Source organism: Asparagus officinalis, chromosome 4 (genome assembly GCF_001876935.1).
Source record: "Asparagus officinalis chromosome 4, Aspof.V1, whole genome shotgun sequence".
In the NCBI taxonomy this organism is placed as follows: domain Eukaryota; kingdom Viridiplantae; phylum Streptophyta; class Magnoliopsida; order Asparagales; family Asparagaceae; genus Asparagus; species Asparagus officinalis.
Window position 1 is genome coordinate 40429601 of NC_033797.1, and position 20872 is coordinate 40450472.

The following is a 20872-nucleotide window of genomic DNA, read 5'->3' on the forward strand; positions in this document are numbered from 1 at the left end:
GTTTATTAAATGGGCGGGTAAAAACCCGCCCATTTAGAAAATATTAAATGGGCCATAAATGGGTAAATGGGCAAAACATGTCCGCCCATTTATGACCCGCCCGTTTAATGCCCAAACCCACCCGTTTAACACCCCTACTCTTAACCAAGCCAGAATTGGTCCAGCCCCTACCCTGGACCAACTCTGGCCTTGTTAAAAAATAAACCAAAATTGGCCTAGTTTATGCCAACTTCCCAAACAGAGCCATTTTAATAAATTGCGGTCATAAAGGATGAAGCAAGATAGTAGATAACAAAACCTTAAACTCAGTGAGAGAGATCCCACAAACCTGAAGTTGGTAAACAACCGTGGCGGCTTCAAGTTTTAGTAATATTGATTATTTCTCGAGATACCGTAGCGAACATATCTAAAGGAGAAGTAGGATAATAATCAAAGTCTACTTGCATGATTAGGAAGTCCAGAAACTGAACACAATCCCATTACAATAGTATACCAGCTTATGACCTACGGATTGAGTCTCAGACTCTCAGGTGCAAATAACCGTTGAACAGCCTATGACTCGCAATTGATCTATCAATTTATCTTAAGAAAAGCATCATTTCTGCGAACAAGATAGTACATTACTGCTGCACCTATGTAGATTTCAGTATAGTTCATAGTAATACAAAGCAGCAAATGAACTTATTGCCAGTCCTACAGTGATTCACTACTTCATTAAATTACTAAGTGGGAACAAATACACAAATGAGAACGTGAAGGGCAACCTATTTGTTTGGTCTTTTAGGAACTGATGATCATCATCAGGAGATAGATGCCTCTCACTATTACTTGATGTTGAGACCTCATGCCTTTTTAACCTTGGTTGAAGTTCGCAGGAAAATGAACCTGAAAATCCAAGCAGCAAGAATGGCACCGGTGAAGGAGGGAATCCAATAGACGTAGAAATGTTCCCATGTATTGTGACTGTTATCAATATACGCCCAACCAAATGCCTGTAATAAAAACATATAATCGTGATCATTGTCCACGATCATTTAGTACTTTCTTCCAAGAAAAAAGACTAAAAATCATTCAAAAATTATATAGAAACAGAGGCTAAATCTTGAAAATTTGAGGAGGTACAGTACGAAAAACTCATGTTTAACTAGAAATAACAGATGACCAACGTGCACTGCTTGTTTTAGGTTTTTGATGCCTTCTAAGTAAATTAATTTCAAGAAGCAAGATTTGAATATGAAAGATGAAAGCAAGATCTCGAAAAGTAATAGCAGTTTGGTGATTACAATATGAGCCATCACTTGACATGACAGCAATAAATAAAAATAATATATATAACATGCTGTGAATCCTTTGCAAGATGACCATGGCAAACAGTTCATTGCAATATAAAGCTATCAAAAACATATTTACTTGCTCTATGACCAGTGAAATGGATGTTGTTAAGATGCACTGTACATCTTGTGTTATGAGCTCACTACCATTTGAATTGTTGGGAATTAAAATTCTCACCTTTAGGGTTTGTGCCGAACCTATTAGTGAATAACAAACAATCTCAAAGAAAACTAGCATGCAATCACAAAGTAAGAAGACGAGATTAACATGGTTCGGTAATAAGTCTATGTCTACGGGAGACAGGGAGCGGAGTTCCTTTATTTTCTCTAATAAAATTACAAGATCTCTCAAATCCTAGCTTGCAAATCCTCACAAGAATTGATCTCTCCTAGTCTCTCTACCTCAGCCTCTCTACAACATGAACTGGATGGAGTTTCTTTTGGCATGAAAACCCTAGATCTCAGAAAACACCGCCTAAATTGGGTAGAATTTGTGTCCAAATAGGAGATGAAAGCCTAGAGTCAATAGGACTCAAACTGTTCAAGAAAACACACGAGCGATCTGACCAGTCAGTCCGACCGATCAAAAGACCCCGCCAGTATACCAGCTGGTCCCAGTTGCCTGCTGCCACTTTTGTTTCATTTTTCTTGCTGCTGCTTGCTTTTGTTTGCTGCTTGTGTTGCTTTCAATTTGCAACAAAACCCTTCAAATTGGGCCATTTACAATATGACTCTCATGCATTCAAATCACATCATTTAGCCCTTGTTGTGCCATCGCGAATTCATAAACATCATAGCCATTGCGTGCATCACTGAATAGAATGGATCTGCTAATTTCAGAAAGGCGTCTTTACCCAATATGCTCTCCTATTTGTTTGTCATGTTGACCTCGTGACAGCAAAACATATGAGAATCTTCCCTTTCGCTCATACATGATGTTTCAGAAAGTGAAGGCAATTTACAGGTGTGGATATTTGCTTTTGAGATGTTAGAATGGAAGAAAAGGATTTGTGTAGCTCAGCCCAAAAGTCTGCAATAAAGGCTAATTTATTTTTTATTCTTTTTCTGGTATAGTGCCAATGGGTTCCAGTTCTAAGATTTGGTTTTTACATGGATAAATACAACGTATCTAGTATATCCCATAGAGTTATTTCCTCTGCTGTGTTTTATATAGTCAGGTATGTCTGAACTCAACTCAACATTTTATAGTAAAGAAACTTTTCTTAAATCCAAAGTACTTATTTTCAGCTTTAAAATCTTTTATTACTTGTGCATCAACATCTATCATATGATCTGCAATTGGCTTGGACGTAGGTTAAGTGTCGTTTTAAAAAAAAAAAACTCTAGGGGTTTTTCTCATAACCACCCAAACTTAAAGAGGTTTTGTGACATTTTAAATTTAATGGGTTGTCTCAAAACGTACATTAAGGGGATTTCTTGTGAAGTTTAACCACAAAATTCAAAAAAATTAAAAAATAAAATATATAAGTAGAACATAACTACAGTACATAAGTATTAGAAATCAATGTTCAATACAGAAAAGTTTCTGTAACCCCATTCCCCTCCCAAACTGTTAGCTTGACTTGGTCACTGATGACCAAATCAACCACTGTTTCTCTGTTGAGAGAATGGTGGAGAACGTGAATCATGGGTGGTTGAGAGAAAATATCTCATGGGGGCGGATCTGATGGGTAGAGATGATGGGTTAAGCCCCTATATAAGGAGGATCATTCTCCTTGAGAAAAACACAACGAAAATCAAAAGAAAACCCACTTACCCATTATCGGAGCCCCTCAAAAATCTGTTCTTTCTTCTTCTTTGAATTCAATCACTGGTATCAGAGCCAGGTTTTCTCTCTCCATTTTTCTAGTTCTTGAAGAAAGAAGCACCCTGTTGAAGAAGAAGAAGGAGGAGCATTCGGCAGAAGAACAATCTATCAACCAGCCCCAAAAGCCACTCTAGGCAAGTCTTGTCACAATTTTTTTTAAGGCTACATCTCTTTTGTTTTGGGGTCCTACAACCAGCAGTCTATCAACCACCCATCATCAATCTATCTACAAGGCATAGCCTATTCTATATCTAGCAACAGACCTCCCTTTTATTTTCGGTCCTACTCTTTCTTCATAGCCTAGCCACAGGCCTACACCTACAAGCCTAACCTACATTCACATGAATACAACCAACTAGCAGCCTACATCCCTATTGTTCATTGGTCCTACAAATGTCCTATTAACACATCTTCAAAGCTCTCTCCCATCAAAGCACGTGAGCTCAAAACATACATCTGCATTAACATATATTGGGCCTTCTTGTTAGACCTTGAGTGTTGTGATTGTTTGCTGGCCCGGCTGTTCCAAGTTGATAATCTCCAATCCAGTCAGTAACGACGTTGAAACTTCGATAACAGATTCTTCGGTCAACACCTCTAAGTGGCGGCCTCGCTTTAATTGGAGCTTCATTTCTCAACTCACAAGAATCAGGTTCATTTTAATTTATTTAGTTTTATTATATTTTAGTATTATTGTTAAAATATCAACCTTATACAAATATTTAAAATTGAATTTAGTTTTAGTTCTTTACCGAATGGCTAGTAAACTCGTTCTATCAGAACTAGGCAAAATTGACAAATTTAATGGCAGTAATTATGATATGTGGCATAAAAAAATAAGATATGCTCTTATTCATGACAACATTGATGATATAATCGAAATCACTGCTCCAACCCTTACTGATAAATCTACACCTGAAGAAAAGAAATGGTTTGAACAGTGGAAGTCGAAAGATAAAAAGGCGAAAAGTCTTATGCTCATGTTCATGGAAGATAACTTAATCAAAGTTTTTGAAACTTATAAGACTTCCTTGGACATGTGGAATGCAATAAAAGAAAAATACGATACTGCTTCTGAAGTTAACATTCAACTCCTCTTGCATAAGTATAATTCTTATCGTATGCAAGAGGGAGACAATGTCGTAGAGCATATAAATAAAATGATTGTCATGGCTAAGGACTTATCCACTGCTGGGACCAAAATCCCGGAAAGAATGCAAGTGACAACCATTTTGAATATATAGTCTTCCCCCTTCACTTGCTGTGGCTGCCACCACATTAAGAATGAATCCTGCCATTAAGTCTGTCACTGATCTTCCTATGCACCTAGCGATAGAACAGGACTTAATAGCCAGTAGGAAGAAACCAGAACTGAATATGGTGCAACAAGAACTGAATTATGTCCGCCAGAGGCATAATGCTGGAAGCTATAAAAACACTGGTTCTAGTAAACCACAACCACAAGGACCAAAATCGCAGCAGTTCAAGAGAAAGAAAGTACCCCGCGGAGCCTGCTACAATTGTGGAAAGTTCGGGCATTTCAAACCCAATTGCCCACAAGGTGAAAAGCAGGAGAATAAGGGAGGCTATAAGCATCAGAACAAGGGGTACTAGTAAAAGAGAATTCGTCGGTGTGACGGAATGTAATGCTGTGATGACGGATATCAGTGGTTGGTGGATCGACTCCGGTGCGACTAGTCATATCGCAAAGGACAAGAATGGAGTCGTAGAATTCACCAAGCTGAAGAAAGGAGAACAGAGAATCTATATGGGAAATAATACCTATCTCGATGTAGAAGGTATTGGTTCGTATAGATTGGATCTTGGGGACAGCATTCTTGTCCTTAAAGATGTGTTTTATGCGCCAGGAATTCGATGCAATCTGATCTCTGTTCCCAGCTTGATGAAGAAAGGACTGGAAGTGATGTTCTATAATAATAGAGTTTCTATAGGCAAGAATAATAAAGTGTATGCTATGGGTAAATATGTGCCCGAGCATGAATTATGCATTCTTCCAGTAGTTTGTAATAATTCTGATAATAAAATTTCGAATTTGAACTACTTATCTTGTTATATTTCTGAATCTGAATTGTGGCATTCTAGACTAGGACATGCTAGTATTTCAAAAATGAAAGAAATTATCAGAATGAACTTACTTCCTGCACTATCTAATGTTCAATTACCACCATGTGAACATTATTTAACTGGTAAAATGACTAGAAAACCTTTTGTTGGCGGACATAGCGCCAATGAACTTTTAGGGTTGATACACTCGGATATTTGTGGTCCCTTAAGTATCAAAACTCATAGTAATAAAAAATATTTTATTACTTTTATAGATGATTATTCTAAGTTTGCACACGTTTATCTTATATCCAAAAAATTAGAAGCTTTTGAGTGCTTTAAGAGATATAAGACAGAAGTTAAAAATCAACTTGGATTGAAAATCAAAATTTTGAGAACTGACAGAGGTGGAGAATATAATTCTAAAGAATTTGAAAGTTATTGTATTCAGCATGGAATTAAAAGGCATACAACAATGCCGTATACGCCACAACAGAATGGTGTTGCTGAAAGAAAAAACAGAACATTATTAAATATAGTTAGATGCATGTTGTCTCATTCTGGACTTTCTAAAAACTTTTGGGGAGAAGCAGTGTTAACTGCAAACTATATTTTAAATAGAATTCCCACTAAATCAGTTATATCTACACCTTATGAATTATGGAATGGGAGGAAACCTAATTTGAGTCATCTCAGGAAGTGGGGATCTATAGCCCATGTTCTCATTCCATGTCAACTTAGAGATAAGTTAAATTTTAAAACAATAAAGTGTAGATTCATAGGGTATTCAGAAAAGTCAAAAGGTTATAAGTTCTACAATAAAGAAAAAGGAGTCATTGAAAGCAGAGATGCTACATTTCTAGAGAATCTAGAGGAAGAGGAACAAGTTCAAGAGGAAACAGAACCTCTAACTGTAATAGATGATGATTATTACAGTGTTGTTCCCACTAATGACCCTGATATTGTGAATGAACCTAACCTTGAAAATGATGAAATACCTATGGAAAATAATATACCTAATCAACCGGCCAAGAACACAACCTTCATGGATGGATGATTACTATTTATATTCATGTGAGTCATCATGTTTTTCGGTAGATACAAATATAGAAGAACAAGATCCCTTAACCTTTTCTGATGCGATTAATTCGCATGAATCAGCTTCATGGCTAGAATCTATGAGAGAAGAACTTGATTCCATAGAAAAGAATAAGGTATGTGAGTTATGTGATCTACCAGAAAATAGAAAAGCCATAGGATGCAAATGGGTGCTCAAAAAGAAATATCGTGTTGATGGATCTATTGATAAATTCAAAGCACGGTTAGTTGCCAAAGGTTATAACCAGAAGGCAGGAATAGATTTTCAGGAGACGTATTCTCCTGTAGCTAAATTTGCATCCATTAGAATTATTTTGGCTATTGTTGCATATCTTGATTTGGAGTTATTCCAAATGGATGTTAAAACTGCATTCCTTAACGGAGAGTTGAAGGAAGCAATATATATGCAACAACCTGAAGGTTTTCAGGTGAAAGAACAGGAACATAAAGTTTACAAATTAATGAAATCTCTATATGGTTTAAAACAGTCTTCTAGACAATGGTATCTCAAATTTCATGATGCAGTTACTAAACTTGGTTTTATTCAAAATAAATTAGATAATTGTGTATATGTCTTAAAAAATGGGAGCAATTTTACTATATTATCCTTATATGTGGATGATATATTACTCGCTGGAAATGACATAGAAATGTTGAATAAAACCAACGCTGATCTCAACGAAAAGTTTGAGATAAAAGATATGGGAGATGCATCATACATTCTTGGAATTCAAATAATTCGAGATAGAAAGTCTAGAATGCTAAGTTTAAACCAAGAAAAATATTTAAGATCAATTCTTAAAAGGTTTGGAATGAAGAATTCTAATCCGGCACCAACTCCGTTGGTTATGGGAAAGAGATTATGTAAAGAGCAAAGCCCTAGAGAGGGACAGAAGCCATTAGATGTTCCTTATGCTCAAGCAATTGGAAGCTTGATGTATGCAATGTTGTGCACCAGACCTGATATAGCTTATGCTGTGAGTCTAGTCAGTAGATATCAAAGTAATCCATGACCAACACATTGGGAAGCTGTTAAAAAGATTATGAAGTATATCAGAGGTACATTGACTCATAGATTAGTTTATCAAGCTGATTCGCTTGAACTCTTCGGTTATTCCGATGCTGATTTCGGAGGTGATAAAGATGATGGAAAGTCCACTTCGGGACACTTATTTATCTTTGGAGGAGGAGCTGTTTCTTGGAGTAGCAAGAAACAAGGGTGTGTTGCTAGATATACGTAAGAAGCTGAATATATAGCTTGCAGTATGGCAACTACACATGTTGTCTGGATAAGACGATTTTTGATTGATCTTGATATCAATTTGTTGGAAGCACCTATTGATATTTATTGTGATAATCAAGCAGCAATTAGCTTAATCAATAGTGGTGCGAATAGCTCCAAAGAAAAACATATTGAGATCCAGTATCACTATATTCGAGATATTATAGAAAAGAGAGAAGTCAAAGTGAATTATATCCCTACTACAGATATGATTGCTGATCCTTTGACAAAAGGAATACCAACAGAATCTTTTATAAAACATGTAATTTTGATGGGAATTAGGAATAAATAAGTCCAAGTAAAATTTCATGAATAATGAAATAAGAGTTACTCTCTACGGATAGTGAGAGTAATGGTAAGCAGAAACATCCGATCTCACGGATAGTGGGAGACATGTCACTTGGTTAATTTGGTCAAATAGGAGATGTTAGCTTGACTTGGTCACTGATGACCAAATCAACCACTGTTTCTCTGTTGAGAGAATGGTGGAGAACGTGAATCATGGGTGGTTGAGAGAAAATCTCTCATGGGGGCGGATCTGAGGGGTAGAGATGATGGCTTAAGCCCCTATATAAGGAGGATCATTCTCCTTGAGAAAAACACAACGAAAATCAAAAGAAAACCCACTTACCCATTACCGGAGCCCCTCAAAAATCTGTTCTTTCTTCTTCTTTGAATTCAATCAAGAATCACAAAACCTCCCCCAATTCGAAAGGATCAATAAGCATTGTAAGTGCTAAATTGTTAAGGGGATGCAAGTGTATACAAGATTAGGTGAAGGTAAATAATGACTCTTATGCCCCGAAACTTAAGGGGGTTGTGTTGTGCTCTGATACCACTTGTTGGGCTCTGATACCACTTGTTGTGCTCTGATACCACGGTCGAATCACACACAAACCAACTAAGAGGGTCGTTTTGAGCAGCTATTCACAGGGAATAGAGCATCCTTTGTAGGAGAGATTGTGAGAGAATTGAGAGCTTGGTTCTAAGGTTTATTGGTGAGATTTGGTAACCCTATTTTGTATTTCTCTTTCTCTATTAGTAAAATGTTTCCCCCTTGCCCCGTGGACGTAGGCAATTGCCGAATCACGTAAATCTCTTATGTTATTTGGTGATTATGCTTGTTTATTTTGGTTGTGATCTCTCTTGTTTGACTTGTGTGTGATTCGACCGCTTCCACCGCGCACAACAGGTTGAAGGAAGTTTAACCAGTCCAAATGGGTATCCACAGTCCACGCCTTACTCCATTTTTTTTTCATTTTCCATGTTCTAACCAAGAAGCAAAATTGAGCCGTAATGTTATTTCCACTCTCTCAATTATCATCACAAGTTAAATTCGAACTGCATTTACCCAATAACCCATTAATCCATTAGGATTGAGGATAATATCATGATGATGTTGCAGGTTAACGCTGTTGCGCGCAGCGGAAATTTCGGCAGCACTTCGGCAGCACAACAAGAGAGTCAGATCGCAATAAGAATTCTTGTTTCTCAAAGGGAACAAGAATCTGAAGCATATATCCTATCAAAGTAGGATATTAGCTCTTCCTCTCGTCAGCTCTAGGACTGCGCGTCGAGGGACCCTAAAAGCTATTACAAATCACACAAAAGGCAAGACAACCAATTTTTACGTGGTTCGGCAAATTGCCTACGTCCACGGGGCAAGGAGGGGGGAGATCTACTAATAGAGGGAGAGAATACAAATAGGGTTTACACAAGAATCTCACAAATAAAACCCTCACACAAACTCTCAAATCTCTCACACAAAACTCTCAAAAGGGAGATACAAAAACCCTAAATAAAGGGGACGACTCAAAACCAAAAATCCCAAAAGAAAGCTCCCGCACCTTTTCCCTCTGCTTCAGCCGCAAAAGAGAACAAAACAAAACTGCCCTTGCACACCGCCCTAGGAACAGTATTTGTTCCTTTATATAACCGGAGAATTTGTGGCCAAAACGAATCCCTAAACTCACGCGGATTCGGAAAGGCCCATGAACTTATGAAAACAAAACTCACGCGGTTTTGAAAGCTCACGTGAAATAACTCATACACGTGGTGGCTGGGCCCCACACTCACAATTCTCCACCTCGGTGAAGTTTTCTCAAAACTGAGCCGACACCAAAGCAACCAAATGTCCCACTTGTTGTGTCTAGTACGAACTCAATCCACAACAAGTCGAGAACCCGAACGAGAGTCCAAACAATCACACCCCCATCAACTAATCCAAACCGGCTGTATCTGAAAGACTGCCTACGTATCCTCTTGCCCAAGGAATCAAGCCGAACGTAGTTCACCCAAATGGCCGCCAACGGCCTCAACAATCACGGATGTGCAACAAGTTTCGACAATGATCGAACTTGTTACTTGGAACCACCTTAGTGAGCATATCTGCCGGATTATCCTTCGTGTGGACTTTCACAATTTCCACATCGCCATCTTTAAGAACATCCCGAACGAAGTGATAACGAACGTCAATGTGCTTCGTCCTCGCATGAAAAACCTGATTCTTCGCCAAATAGATAGCACTCATGCTATCACAATGAATAGTGACGGACCTCTGCGATATACCAAGTTCCCCCAAAAGTCCTCGAAGCCAAATAGCCTCCTTCACAGCCTCCGTAACTGCCATATACTCTGCCTCCGTCGTAGACAAAGCCACCGTCGACTATAAGGTGCATCTCCAACACACCGGCGCACGGGTCAAAGTGAACACATACCCCGTCGTAGACCGGCGCTTATCCAAATCCCCGGCATAATCCGAATCAACATAACCAATGCATAACTGCTCACCTTTAGTGTCCCGCTCATAAACTAAACCAACATTGAGCGTACCTCGAATGTACCTCAAAATCCATTTCACAGCGTCCCAATGACCCACTCCTGGATCATGCATGTATCTTGATATCATGCTTACTGCCTGTGACAAATCTGGCCTCGTACATACCATCGCGTACATCAAGCTCCCAACCGCGCTCGCATATGGAGTCTTCGACATCAACTCACGATCTTCAACTGACTTTGGTGAAAGACCAGCTGAAAGCTTCAAATGGGCTCCCAAAAGTACACCAACTGGCTTCGTATCCATGCTAACATGGAATCGTTGTAGAACGTTCTTCAAATAAGCCACCTGTATCAAACAAATTCTGCCCTTCTTCTTGTCTCTGCCGATCTCCATCCCTAGAATGCGCTTCGCCTCACCCAAGTCCTTCATCTCAAACTCATTTGAAAGCTGAACTTTCAACTCATCTATAGCCGACCTGGAAATAGAGGCAACCAACATGTCATCGACATAGAGCAACAAATAAATGTACGCACCTCCTTTCAACTTGCAAAAATATACGCAAGGATCGTTTTCACATCCAACTGATCTAATTCCAAACCATACTGTGCCACCAAAGCTAGCAGAATCCGAATCGAAGAATGCTTCACCACCGGAGAGAAAACCTCATTATAATCTATTCCTTCCTCCTGTGCATAGCTCTTCGCAACCAACCTAGTCTTGAATCTCAACGGAGTGCCTTCAATGCCCTCCTTCTTCGTGTATACCCACTTGTAACCAATTGCCTTCCGCCCCTTTGGAAGCTCAACAAGCTCCCATGTATCGTTCTTATGAAGAGATTTCATCTCCTCCTGCATAGCCACCTGCCACGAATCAGCCTCCGAACTCTGCTCGGCCTCTCTGAAAGTAGTAGGTACCAACTCATCGATACTCTCCACCGGAAGTGCATACGCAACTGTGTCGGCATACCGTGCTGGCATCTGTATGTTTCTCCTCTGTCTCCTAGCCGCAATAGAATCCTGAACCTGAGTCGTCGGTTCCTGATCCTGCACATTTGTACTCGTATCCTCCGTGTCATCGTCGTGCTCGCCTGGCGTCACCTCAGTCGGCACCTGCATGGATACTGTACCATCTGGACAATGTGGAGCTGCATCGATCTCCACCACCTGCGATATCTCCTCCGTCGGGTCGCTCTCCACCTGATGAGAGCTGGGAAGCTTCAAGATAGAAGCTTCATCAAACGTGACGTCCCTACTCAGCACAATCTTCTTATCAACTGGATCCCAAAGCTTGTATCCCTTGACACCACGCTTGAATCCTACAAATATGGCCTTCCTAGCTCGAGGTTCCAATTTATCAGTTCTAACATGATAATATGCAGGACACCCGAATACCTTGAGCTGGTCATAGTCATGTGCTGGCTTTCCCGACCACATCTCCATAGGGGTTTTCCCCTCAATCGCAGATGAAGGCAGCCTATTAATGAGGTGGCTCGCATATGTAAGTGCCTCAGCCCAAAAGATCTTCTCCAAACCACTCTGCGACAATAAGCATCGGATCTTCTCCAGTAAAGACCGATTCAACCTCTCTGCCACCCCATTTTGCTGCGGTGTATGACTAACTGTGAAGTGTCTCTCTATGCCCTCGTCTCGACATAGCTGCTGAAAGGGGTCAGAAGTATACTCACCACCGTTGTCGGATCGCAACGTCTTGATCTTTCTCCCAGTCTGCAGTTCCAATCTCTTCTTCCACTCCACAAACAAATCTAGGACTTCACTCTTCTTCGTCATGGTGTACACCCAACAACGCCTAGAATAGTCATCTACAAAAGTGACGAACCAATGTCTACCACCAAGTGATGCAGTCTTGGTGGGACCCCAAACGTCTGTGTGCACGTAGTCCAGGATGCCCCTCGTCTGATGAATGGCAGTCCCGAACTTCACCTTCGTCTTCTTGCCAAGAACACAGTGCTCACAGAACTCAATCTTCCCACTCTTGGCTCCCTTCAATAGCCCCTGCTTGCACAATGCCTGCAGTGACTTTTCACCTGTGTGCCCCAATCTATAGTGCCAAAGTCTGCTCATGTCCGCTTCTGAAATAGCCGAAGCAACCTGGCCAATCTCGGTGCTTCCCTTCAGATAATACAAATTCCGATTGCGGACTCCCCTCATCACCACCAATGATCCCTTAGTAACCTTCGCTACAGCGTTTTCGAAAGTCACCTTGAATCCCTTCGCCTCCAAAGCTCCAACTGAGATAAGATTTTTCTTCAGTTGAGGAACAAATCTCACCTCCTTCAACTCACGGACTACTCCATCGTGCATCCTAATCCGTACGGTACCTATCCCACAAACGCCACAGGATTGATCATTTCCCATGACAACAACGCCCCCGTCGACTTTCTCAAAAGATGCAAACCAGTCTCGCCTAGGGGTCACATGAAAGGTAGCGCCGGAATCAAGCATCCAATCTGATGCATCCACATGGTTCACCTCCGGAGTAATCAGTAGAGAAAAGCACGAATCATCGGAATCATCGCCTTTCGCAATGTTCACCTCATTGGACTTCGGGCCCTTTTTCTTGCTATTCTCCTTCTCCTTGAGCTTCGGGCAGTCTCTCTTCCAATGTCCCTGCTCCTTGCAGAATGCACATTGGTTCTTTGTTAATTGGTGGCGGCCTCTAGACTTTGACCTCCCTCTGTTACCACCTTTCGGATATGGGCTTCTACCTCTTGTCGACAAGGCCTCTCCTGAAGTACTAGCGCGGGAAGTCTCCTTATCCTTCCTCCTCAAATCGTAGTTCGTCAAAGCGTTAGTCACTTCACTATAGCTGATAGAAGATCTCCCGTTCAACAAAGTGAGCACGAAGGTATCATACTCCTCATCCGGTAAGGAGCCCAACAAAATAATCGCCTTGTACTCATCCGATATCTTCTCATCAACATTCGCCAAGTCCGACAACAACTTCGTATAGTTGTTCACATGAGCCGCAAGCGAGGTGCCTCTGGACATCTGGAATCTGAATAACCTACGCAGCAAGTGCAATCGGTTCTCAACACTCTTCGTAAGGTACTTATTGTTGAGAATTTCCAACATCTTCATCGCAGACGTCACCCCAATCACATCATACTTCAGCTCCTGTTCCAAACAGGACCTGATCACCCCACAAGCGTTCCTATTCATTTTCTCCCATACCATCTCTTCATATTTAGGTGACCTCTCGTGGACCATGATGGTCTCTTCCAAATTCTGAGCATTTAACGCATCCTGTACGTCGCTCATCCACAAACCAAAGTTGATTTTTCCGTCATATTTCACCACACTAATTTTGGTGTTTTGAAAACCAACTTGTATTGTACCCGCCATCGATTTGCTGCTTTCACCTTCTTCTCCCATTGCGAACTAACTCCAAATTGTAGAGAAAGAACAAATTTGATAGAATTAGGAACCACCCAACTGAACCCTAGATCGGATTCCAAATAGATCTCCTATCCACACGAGGAAAGCGAAATCTCCAACGGCAACTCCTAATGCTACCTCCACCGAAGCCGAGAACTCCAAGAACCAAGCTTCACACAAAAAATCTTCCTCCACCAAAAAAACCTAGATCTGAAATCTGGGCTCTGATACCACTTGTTGCGCGCAGCGAAAATTTCGGCAGCACTTCGACAGCACAACAGGAGAGTCAGATCGCAATAAGAATTCTTGTTTCTCAAAGGGAACAAGAATCTGAAGCATATATCCTATCAAAGTAGGATATTAGCTCTTCCTCTCGTCAGCTCTAGGACTGCGCGTCGAGGGACCCTAAAAGCTATTACAAATCACACAAAAGGCAAGACACCAATATTAACGTGGTTCGGCAAATTGCCTACGTCCACGGGGCAAGGAGGGGGGAGATCTACTAATAGAGGGAGAGAATACAAATAGGGTTTACACAAGAATCTCACAAATAAAACCCTCACACAAACTCTCAAATCCCTCACACAAAACTCTCAAAAGGGAGATACAAAAACCCTAAATAAAGGGGACGGCTCAAAACCAAAAATCCCAAAAGAAAGCTCCCGCACCTTTTCCCTCTGCTTCAGCCGCAAAAGAGAACAAAACAAAACTGCCCTTGCACACCGCCCTAGGAACAGTATTTGTTCCTTTATATAACCGGAGAATTTGTGGCCAAAACGAATCCCTAAACTCACGCGGATTCGGAAAGGCCCATGAACTTATGAAAACAAAACTCACGCGGTTTTGAAAGCTCACGTGAAATAACTCACACACGTGGTGGCTGGGCCCCACACTCACAAACGCATGGTTAAAATTAATAGATAAAAGCAAGGTTTTAAATGTCGGATGTCGGGTTCATGTCGGATGGCTGAAATTCATGTCGGATAGCGAAAATCGGGGATATATCGGGGGACATTGACTAAATATCGGATTGCCATATCGGGTAGTGCGCATATGTATAATATCATATCCTAAATGTAATCTAAGTATTCATAAATTCAATATAAGCATACTTTATAAATTCTATAGACTAAACATATAAAAAAAGTAAATAATATATGGATTTGGGTTCATAAATTCTTTCTATCGGGTTCATAAGAAACCCTTAAACATGAGAACAGGTCAAACGAGTTTGGGTATTTATCACTAAACCCAAACCCGATAATAAAAAATAGATCTTAAAAAAAGTACTATGTCGGCTGATTTTTCAAAGCTAAAAAATAGACCGATATGCCTGATATGACCCTGATATTTCCGATTTGGCCCTGAAAACCGACATACGAGTTGAAAACGTCCATGTCGTTTCGGTCAAGCCCTCAAACCGATATGTCGGTCGACATGTCCGACATGTCGGCTGATATTTAAAACCTTGGATAAAAGAAGAACAAAGTGGTGCAAACGTATTTTCTGTTGATACCCACTTGCTAGTTTGGGATTGTCCAGGCTTCTGGTTTATGGCCTGGTTTAAGGCTACATCATTGTTAACAGCACTCTTAATTAACCATCATTAGTAAAGATAATAGGGGGCTATTTAGACCAACATTATGCTCTATCATATCACATAAGATAGCAAGAGGAAGAGGGATGGTCAGATATATGTGATAAAAGAAAATGACGTATATGGGGTTTACTGACAAGTTAAGGGGACTTAGGGGAGATAGTGTTTCCCCTTGGATAAAAGGAAGGGTACTTACGAAGACCAAAAAATGTCAAAACAAGAAAAGAGTTACTTGAAACAAATATAGGATGATTATTAATAAAAATAAAAATAAAAAACACATATAGGATGCCACGTTATTAATAGGCGTTGCCCTCCAAAATTCACCATTAGCATCCTTAAATAACTTCCAACAAAATCATTAACTACGCTGATATTAAAGAATCCAATGAAAGTTTGTTCTAATCAATTGCAGTGTAAAATAATAAGCCAACTAATTAGTTGGAGCAAAACCAAACATAATTTTGATTCTTGAAAATTCCAAAGTACCTTAAGATTCAAAGGCATGTATTCCATTATGAAACCCAAACCAGATGCAAACTTTTAACAATAAACTTTAGTTCTAAATATCTTTACGTGACTAAAGGAGAAGCTGAAACTAGCTATTCGTACTTTTAGTTAACATGTACCTGGAGGTTATCTGTTGGAGAGGCAGCATAACCCTACCAAAAAAACTTAAGATCCACTGACTCGTGATCAACAATCAAATGGCCACCTCTAATTTTCCTTCTTTAACCAATCCAGCCATGGCCAGCATATTCTGTATATATCATATATATATATATATATATATATAATTATATATACATGTACGTGGAGGTTATGTTGGAGAGGAGCATATACCCAGCAACAACTTAAGATCCCACTGACTCGTGAAATTTTGCAAACAATAAATGGCACCTAGTTTCTTTCTTAACTAATCCAGCCATGGCCACGAATTTTGTGTGTGTTATATATATATTATTAATAATAATAAATATATATATTAGAGAGAGTAGAGAGAGAGAGAGAGGTGAGCTTATGTCAAACTTATAGTGGCATAGCAAGTCTTTGTCCACAGCAAACTTCTATCCGACTCATGATAATCTATATATAGTATATGATATTACTACTTATATATAATATATATATAATAATATAGATATATATATATATATAATATATATATTTATATATATATATATATATAATATATAGTAGATTAATTGTTATCCTTTGTCATAGACAAGGGATTTCTCTCCTATGTAAGCTGCCTGAAAATCAGCATAATTGAGCGACATTGTGGAGATGATCGCTCCGTTGAAACTTGATCTATATATTCTAAAAACCTAAACACCACAAGTTTGGGGTGAACACCGTCGTGCGTTGTGACCCTGTCAACATGTATCAATTGTAACTGGGTGTTTGAAATGAATAAGAATCTTTTCACTATGGCTCGATAGAGGAGATTAATGGTATCCTGTCATAGAAGCGGCGATATTTCTCCCTATGAACGCTCTAAAACTCACAGTGATTGAGGGACCCATTATGGATGATCCGCCTCCGTTGAACTGATTCTACATATTCGTAAGACCCCCAACAAAGACACGGCCCCGAAGTTTGGGTAAATCCCGTCGTCGTTTGATCCTACTATCGACGCCATGTGAAAAGTCTAGTTCATTCAAAAACCGTTAAAATTGACTACGAGTGGATGAATGGGTCAAACGACGACGGGTTCAGCTCGCACACTGGTGTGTTAGGGTTTTAGAATATATTAGATCAAGTTCAACGGAGGCGGCATCATCACAATGGTCGCTTCATCATGTGATTTTAGAGGCGGTCATAGGAAGGAAATCCGCTCCTACATGAACAGGATAGCCCATTAATCTTCTGCTCTCAGTCCTCTGTCTATATATATATAGGTATATATATATATATATAACTAATATATATTATAGTAATATATATATATATATATATAAAAGACACTTCATATTTGCATGGATCCGCTAGGAGAATATCAATGGATAGAAAGTTTGGTGGATAGTCCACTTAAGTTGACATAAGAATTTCTCACTCTCTATATATATACATATATATTCCTTTTTTAAAAAATGAAATTTACAGTTTTATTATTAAAAAGACCCACATGTCAGTTATAAACGAAAACAAAAACATGTGACGAGGAAAGAGCAAAAGGAAAAAAAGGAAAGGAAAGACGTGGCTTACATTTACTGGGTTCATGGATGGCCCTGTATATATTCTGCCAGAAACAACCATGGTAACAGTCGTCGTCGCAAGCATCAGTGTTTTGAGAAAAGCATTGCTAGGACCCTTGATGATTATCCAAAGCAAAGCAGAAGTAAACACAAAAGTTATAATGAATTCTGCCACCGCCCCTGTATGCAAATCCACCTTCAAAGAAGGCCCTTTAAGCAGGCTCTTGTACTGAGAAGGCATCACCTCTCTGATTGCAAGAACACCACCAACAGACCCAAGTGCCTGATAATAAACATTGAATTGATCAGTAGTAAATATTGGAGTACCCATCAAATGATGTGCATATAAGATATAATATTCTAAAATGTAATCTGAACATATTTAACAAAATGTAAGCATAATCAATTGAATATAAAGCTAACCCATTCATTTAAAACAAATGGAGATCCAAATCGACATCTCAACATTTTGGCTGATTTGTTTGAGACCAAAATGTCACCTGATACATTAGGAAGATCATGATATGTCGCCCAAAAATTGTCAAAAGCTCGATATATTATTTTGTGACAAGCCACATAATAGGACCAATCGGCTATGTATCGGCCAAGTTGGGGATATATCACTCAAAAATTACCAAAAAGCAGTAAAGGATATCAAAACCATATCGTTTTGTGATTGTGGTAACCCTTTTAAAGGGATATACAGGCTGACATATCAGCTATATTGGGGATATTCAAAACAATAATACACCAATTCATTTTCTCACAGCTTTTACCTCTTCTTTTTGTTTCAAAAACTATTCATCATGCCACGAAATCATGCACAATGCGCCATTAGGCCATTGCAGCACCCTAACCAATCTCTTATGGGTTTCAATGATATAGGTTAGCCCCCTATTGGATCACTCCCGTCAAAAATTAATACTCAAATACAGATATACATCAGTTCTGAACTTGAACACAAACCTATATCGACAAAAATGTTAGAACTTAAAACAGAGCCAAATAAGATCATCCAGAGATGAACTTCGTGTTTGGACAAGGAACTATCTAATAACATTTTTGTTTGACAAAATAAATAATATATGCATAACAGTGAGTGTAAGTACACCAAATCATGAAAATTAAAATGTCTACAAGAGTACAATTTCAAAATGTGTCCTCATATTGCAATTTCAGGGATCATTAAAGGAAACAACAGATCAACTCCAAGACTTCTAACTTTTAACACCTCCCAAATCTGAAACCAATACACGTTATTCAATAAATGTTATTTGTACGTACAAATAACATGTATTTTTAGTAGTGTTTTGAAATGAGGAAGGATTTCTTGAAGCATCATCATCATTATCAGCCAAAACTTTCCTAACTAATATGTCACCAGACCATCTATAAAATAATTAATTTAACAAAATTCCTTCAAATTTACAGAACTTACGTCAAATTAGAATGTCAATTTTTTATGATATAACTTTTTCCAACAAGTTGAAACTTAAGAATTGTCATAAAATTCGACGACCAAATTCCTCAATACTAAAACGTTTCTTAATTTTGTAAAGAACAAAGGTCTATACACGGTACAATTTTAAAACACGTTACTAAAAATTTCACAATTCAATACGTCCTTATTCTAAATCAATATTTAAACTTTAATGAGAGAGAGAGAGAGAGAGAGAGAGAGAGAGAGAGAGAGGGGCAGAGCAACCTTTTGGAATTAAAGGATATATTGCAGATAACTCCCCCAGTCTTCAACTAATTAGCACTGGACGTGTTGGCAGTTTAGAAGGACAAATTGCAAATAGCCACCCAAAATTCATTAACAAAACCAAAAATCAACGAAAAAAAAAGAAAGAAAAATCGTCGAAACCTGAGCGGGGAATCTGAGGGCCATGGAGAACAAGCTGTCCTTGCTGACTCCGGCGGCGTAGAAAGCGGCGGTGTTGGCAGGATTGAAGCTGGCCTTGCCGAGGAGCTTGGAGATTTGGCTGAAGATCAAAAGCAGGGCGGTGATCAAGAGAACGGTGATCCCTAGGATCAGAGGGAGGCTCCTGAGCTCCAAGTGCCTGGCGATGACCGCCGTCGTGGGGCCCACTGTGGAGATGCAGAACATCCACAGGAATGTTATCACGCCGTCGCCGATCGCAGCCTTGAGCGCCTCCATCGGGGGTTGGTTGGGCACAAGAACCACGGTGGGATTTTGAAGGGGACGGGTCCTTCGCACCTCACTTCGAGTATAAATAGGGTCTACTCCACTGAATCTGGATATGTCAGCGTAAAAAGTCCAATTTTACGTTAATTTCACAAAACCCCCCTTTGAACCTTATCTTTCTCACATAACCCCCTAAACTCTCCGGTAAACTTTTCTCATCGGACCTCATTGCCTATATTTTGTAAATAACTAAAGTTTTATTTGAGAGGAAAAATCTAAAAATTAGGGGAAGTGGGTGTGATACGTATAAATGACAAAGTTTAGAAATTTTTTCAAATTACAAGTAGGGATGTCCCATAAGAAAGGTCAAAGTTCAGGGTGTTTCGAGATAAAAATATCTAAGGGGTTTATGTGCAACACACTCCAAAGTTTGGGAGGATATCTGAAATTAACACTATTTTTTTCCTACAACTATGAAAACTAAAATGAAGTGCCTTGTGGGGAAAAAAAATTATTTTTAATACTGAAAAAGTAAAGATGTGTGGCAGAGTTATTTAGGGTTTTTTTGCACTTAAATACTCCAAAGTTTACTCTATTTTTAACTTTAATATTCTTAATATTTTTTTGCTCAAAATATACCTCACTTTTTTTAACCAAAAATACTCCTAAAGTTTTACAAGGTTTAAGTATTGTTATTGATATAACTAAAGGAGACTAAAAAAAACCAATTGCGGCAATTAATTAGATAAAGTATGTGATGATCAGAAATTTTAGCAATGAATATAATCGAGGTTTAGAGTATGTTGTATGCAGGGCCGGCCCCGAGGTTTGGGTTGTCCTAGCCCATCCAATTTTGGTTGCCCATTATATTAAAATTTTGGTACGAATAATAACGATAAAAATGAATACATATAATACCATTTAGTGTTCTATATTGGGCTCAAACTGATAATATTCTCTTGCAAAATCAATATTTCTATAAGAAAAAATTATATTTGTGCTACAATTTAATTCAAGGAAAAACACTCCTCCTTAAATTTTTTGAAGCGAATTCTTCAATTAAGTCATCATACTCGAGTTTCTCGAAGTATTCATTTTTAATTGATATCATTGTCAATCCATTTAATCAATCCTGTGACATGGTAATG

At 39.1% G+C, this 20872-nt stretch overlaps 1 protein-coding gene across 1 annotated transcript; it reads right to left on the reverse strand.

Annotated features, from left to right (window-relative positions):
- LOC109837261 (aquaporin SIP1-2-like) lies at nucleotides 556-19805 on the reverse strand. Its single transcript, XM_020405427.1, has 3 exons — nucleotides 19443-19805; nucleotides 17586-17858; nucleotides 556-992 (listed from the first exon to the last, which is right to left on the reverse strand). The coding sequence occupies exons 1-3, from the start codon at nucleotides 19734-19736 to the stop codon at nucleotides 843-845; spliced, it is 717 nt and encodes a 238-aa protein (XP_020261016.1). The 5' UTR covers nucleotides 19737-19805; the 3' UTR covers nucleotides 556-842.

Bases quoted from the DNA above. Each gene is read 5' to 3' on its own strand.
- LOC109837261 (XM_020405427.1), bottom strand. From the start codon at position 19,736: ATGGAGGCGCTCAAGGCTGCGATCGGCGACGGCGTGATAACATTCCTG. The intron at 17,859-19,442 runs GTTTCGACGATT...GTTTATTATCAG, and splicing joins CCCTCAGATTCCCCGCTCAG to GCACTTGGGTCTGTTGGTGG. The intron at 993-17,585 runs GTAAGCCACGTC...TTTTTATTACAG, and splicing joins CATCCATGAACCCAGTAAAT to GCATTTGGTTGGGCGTATAT.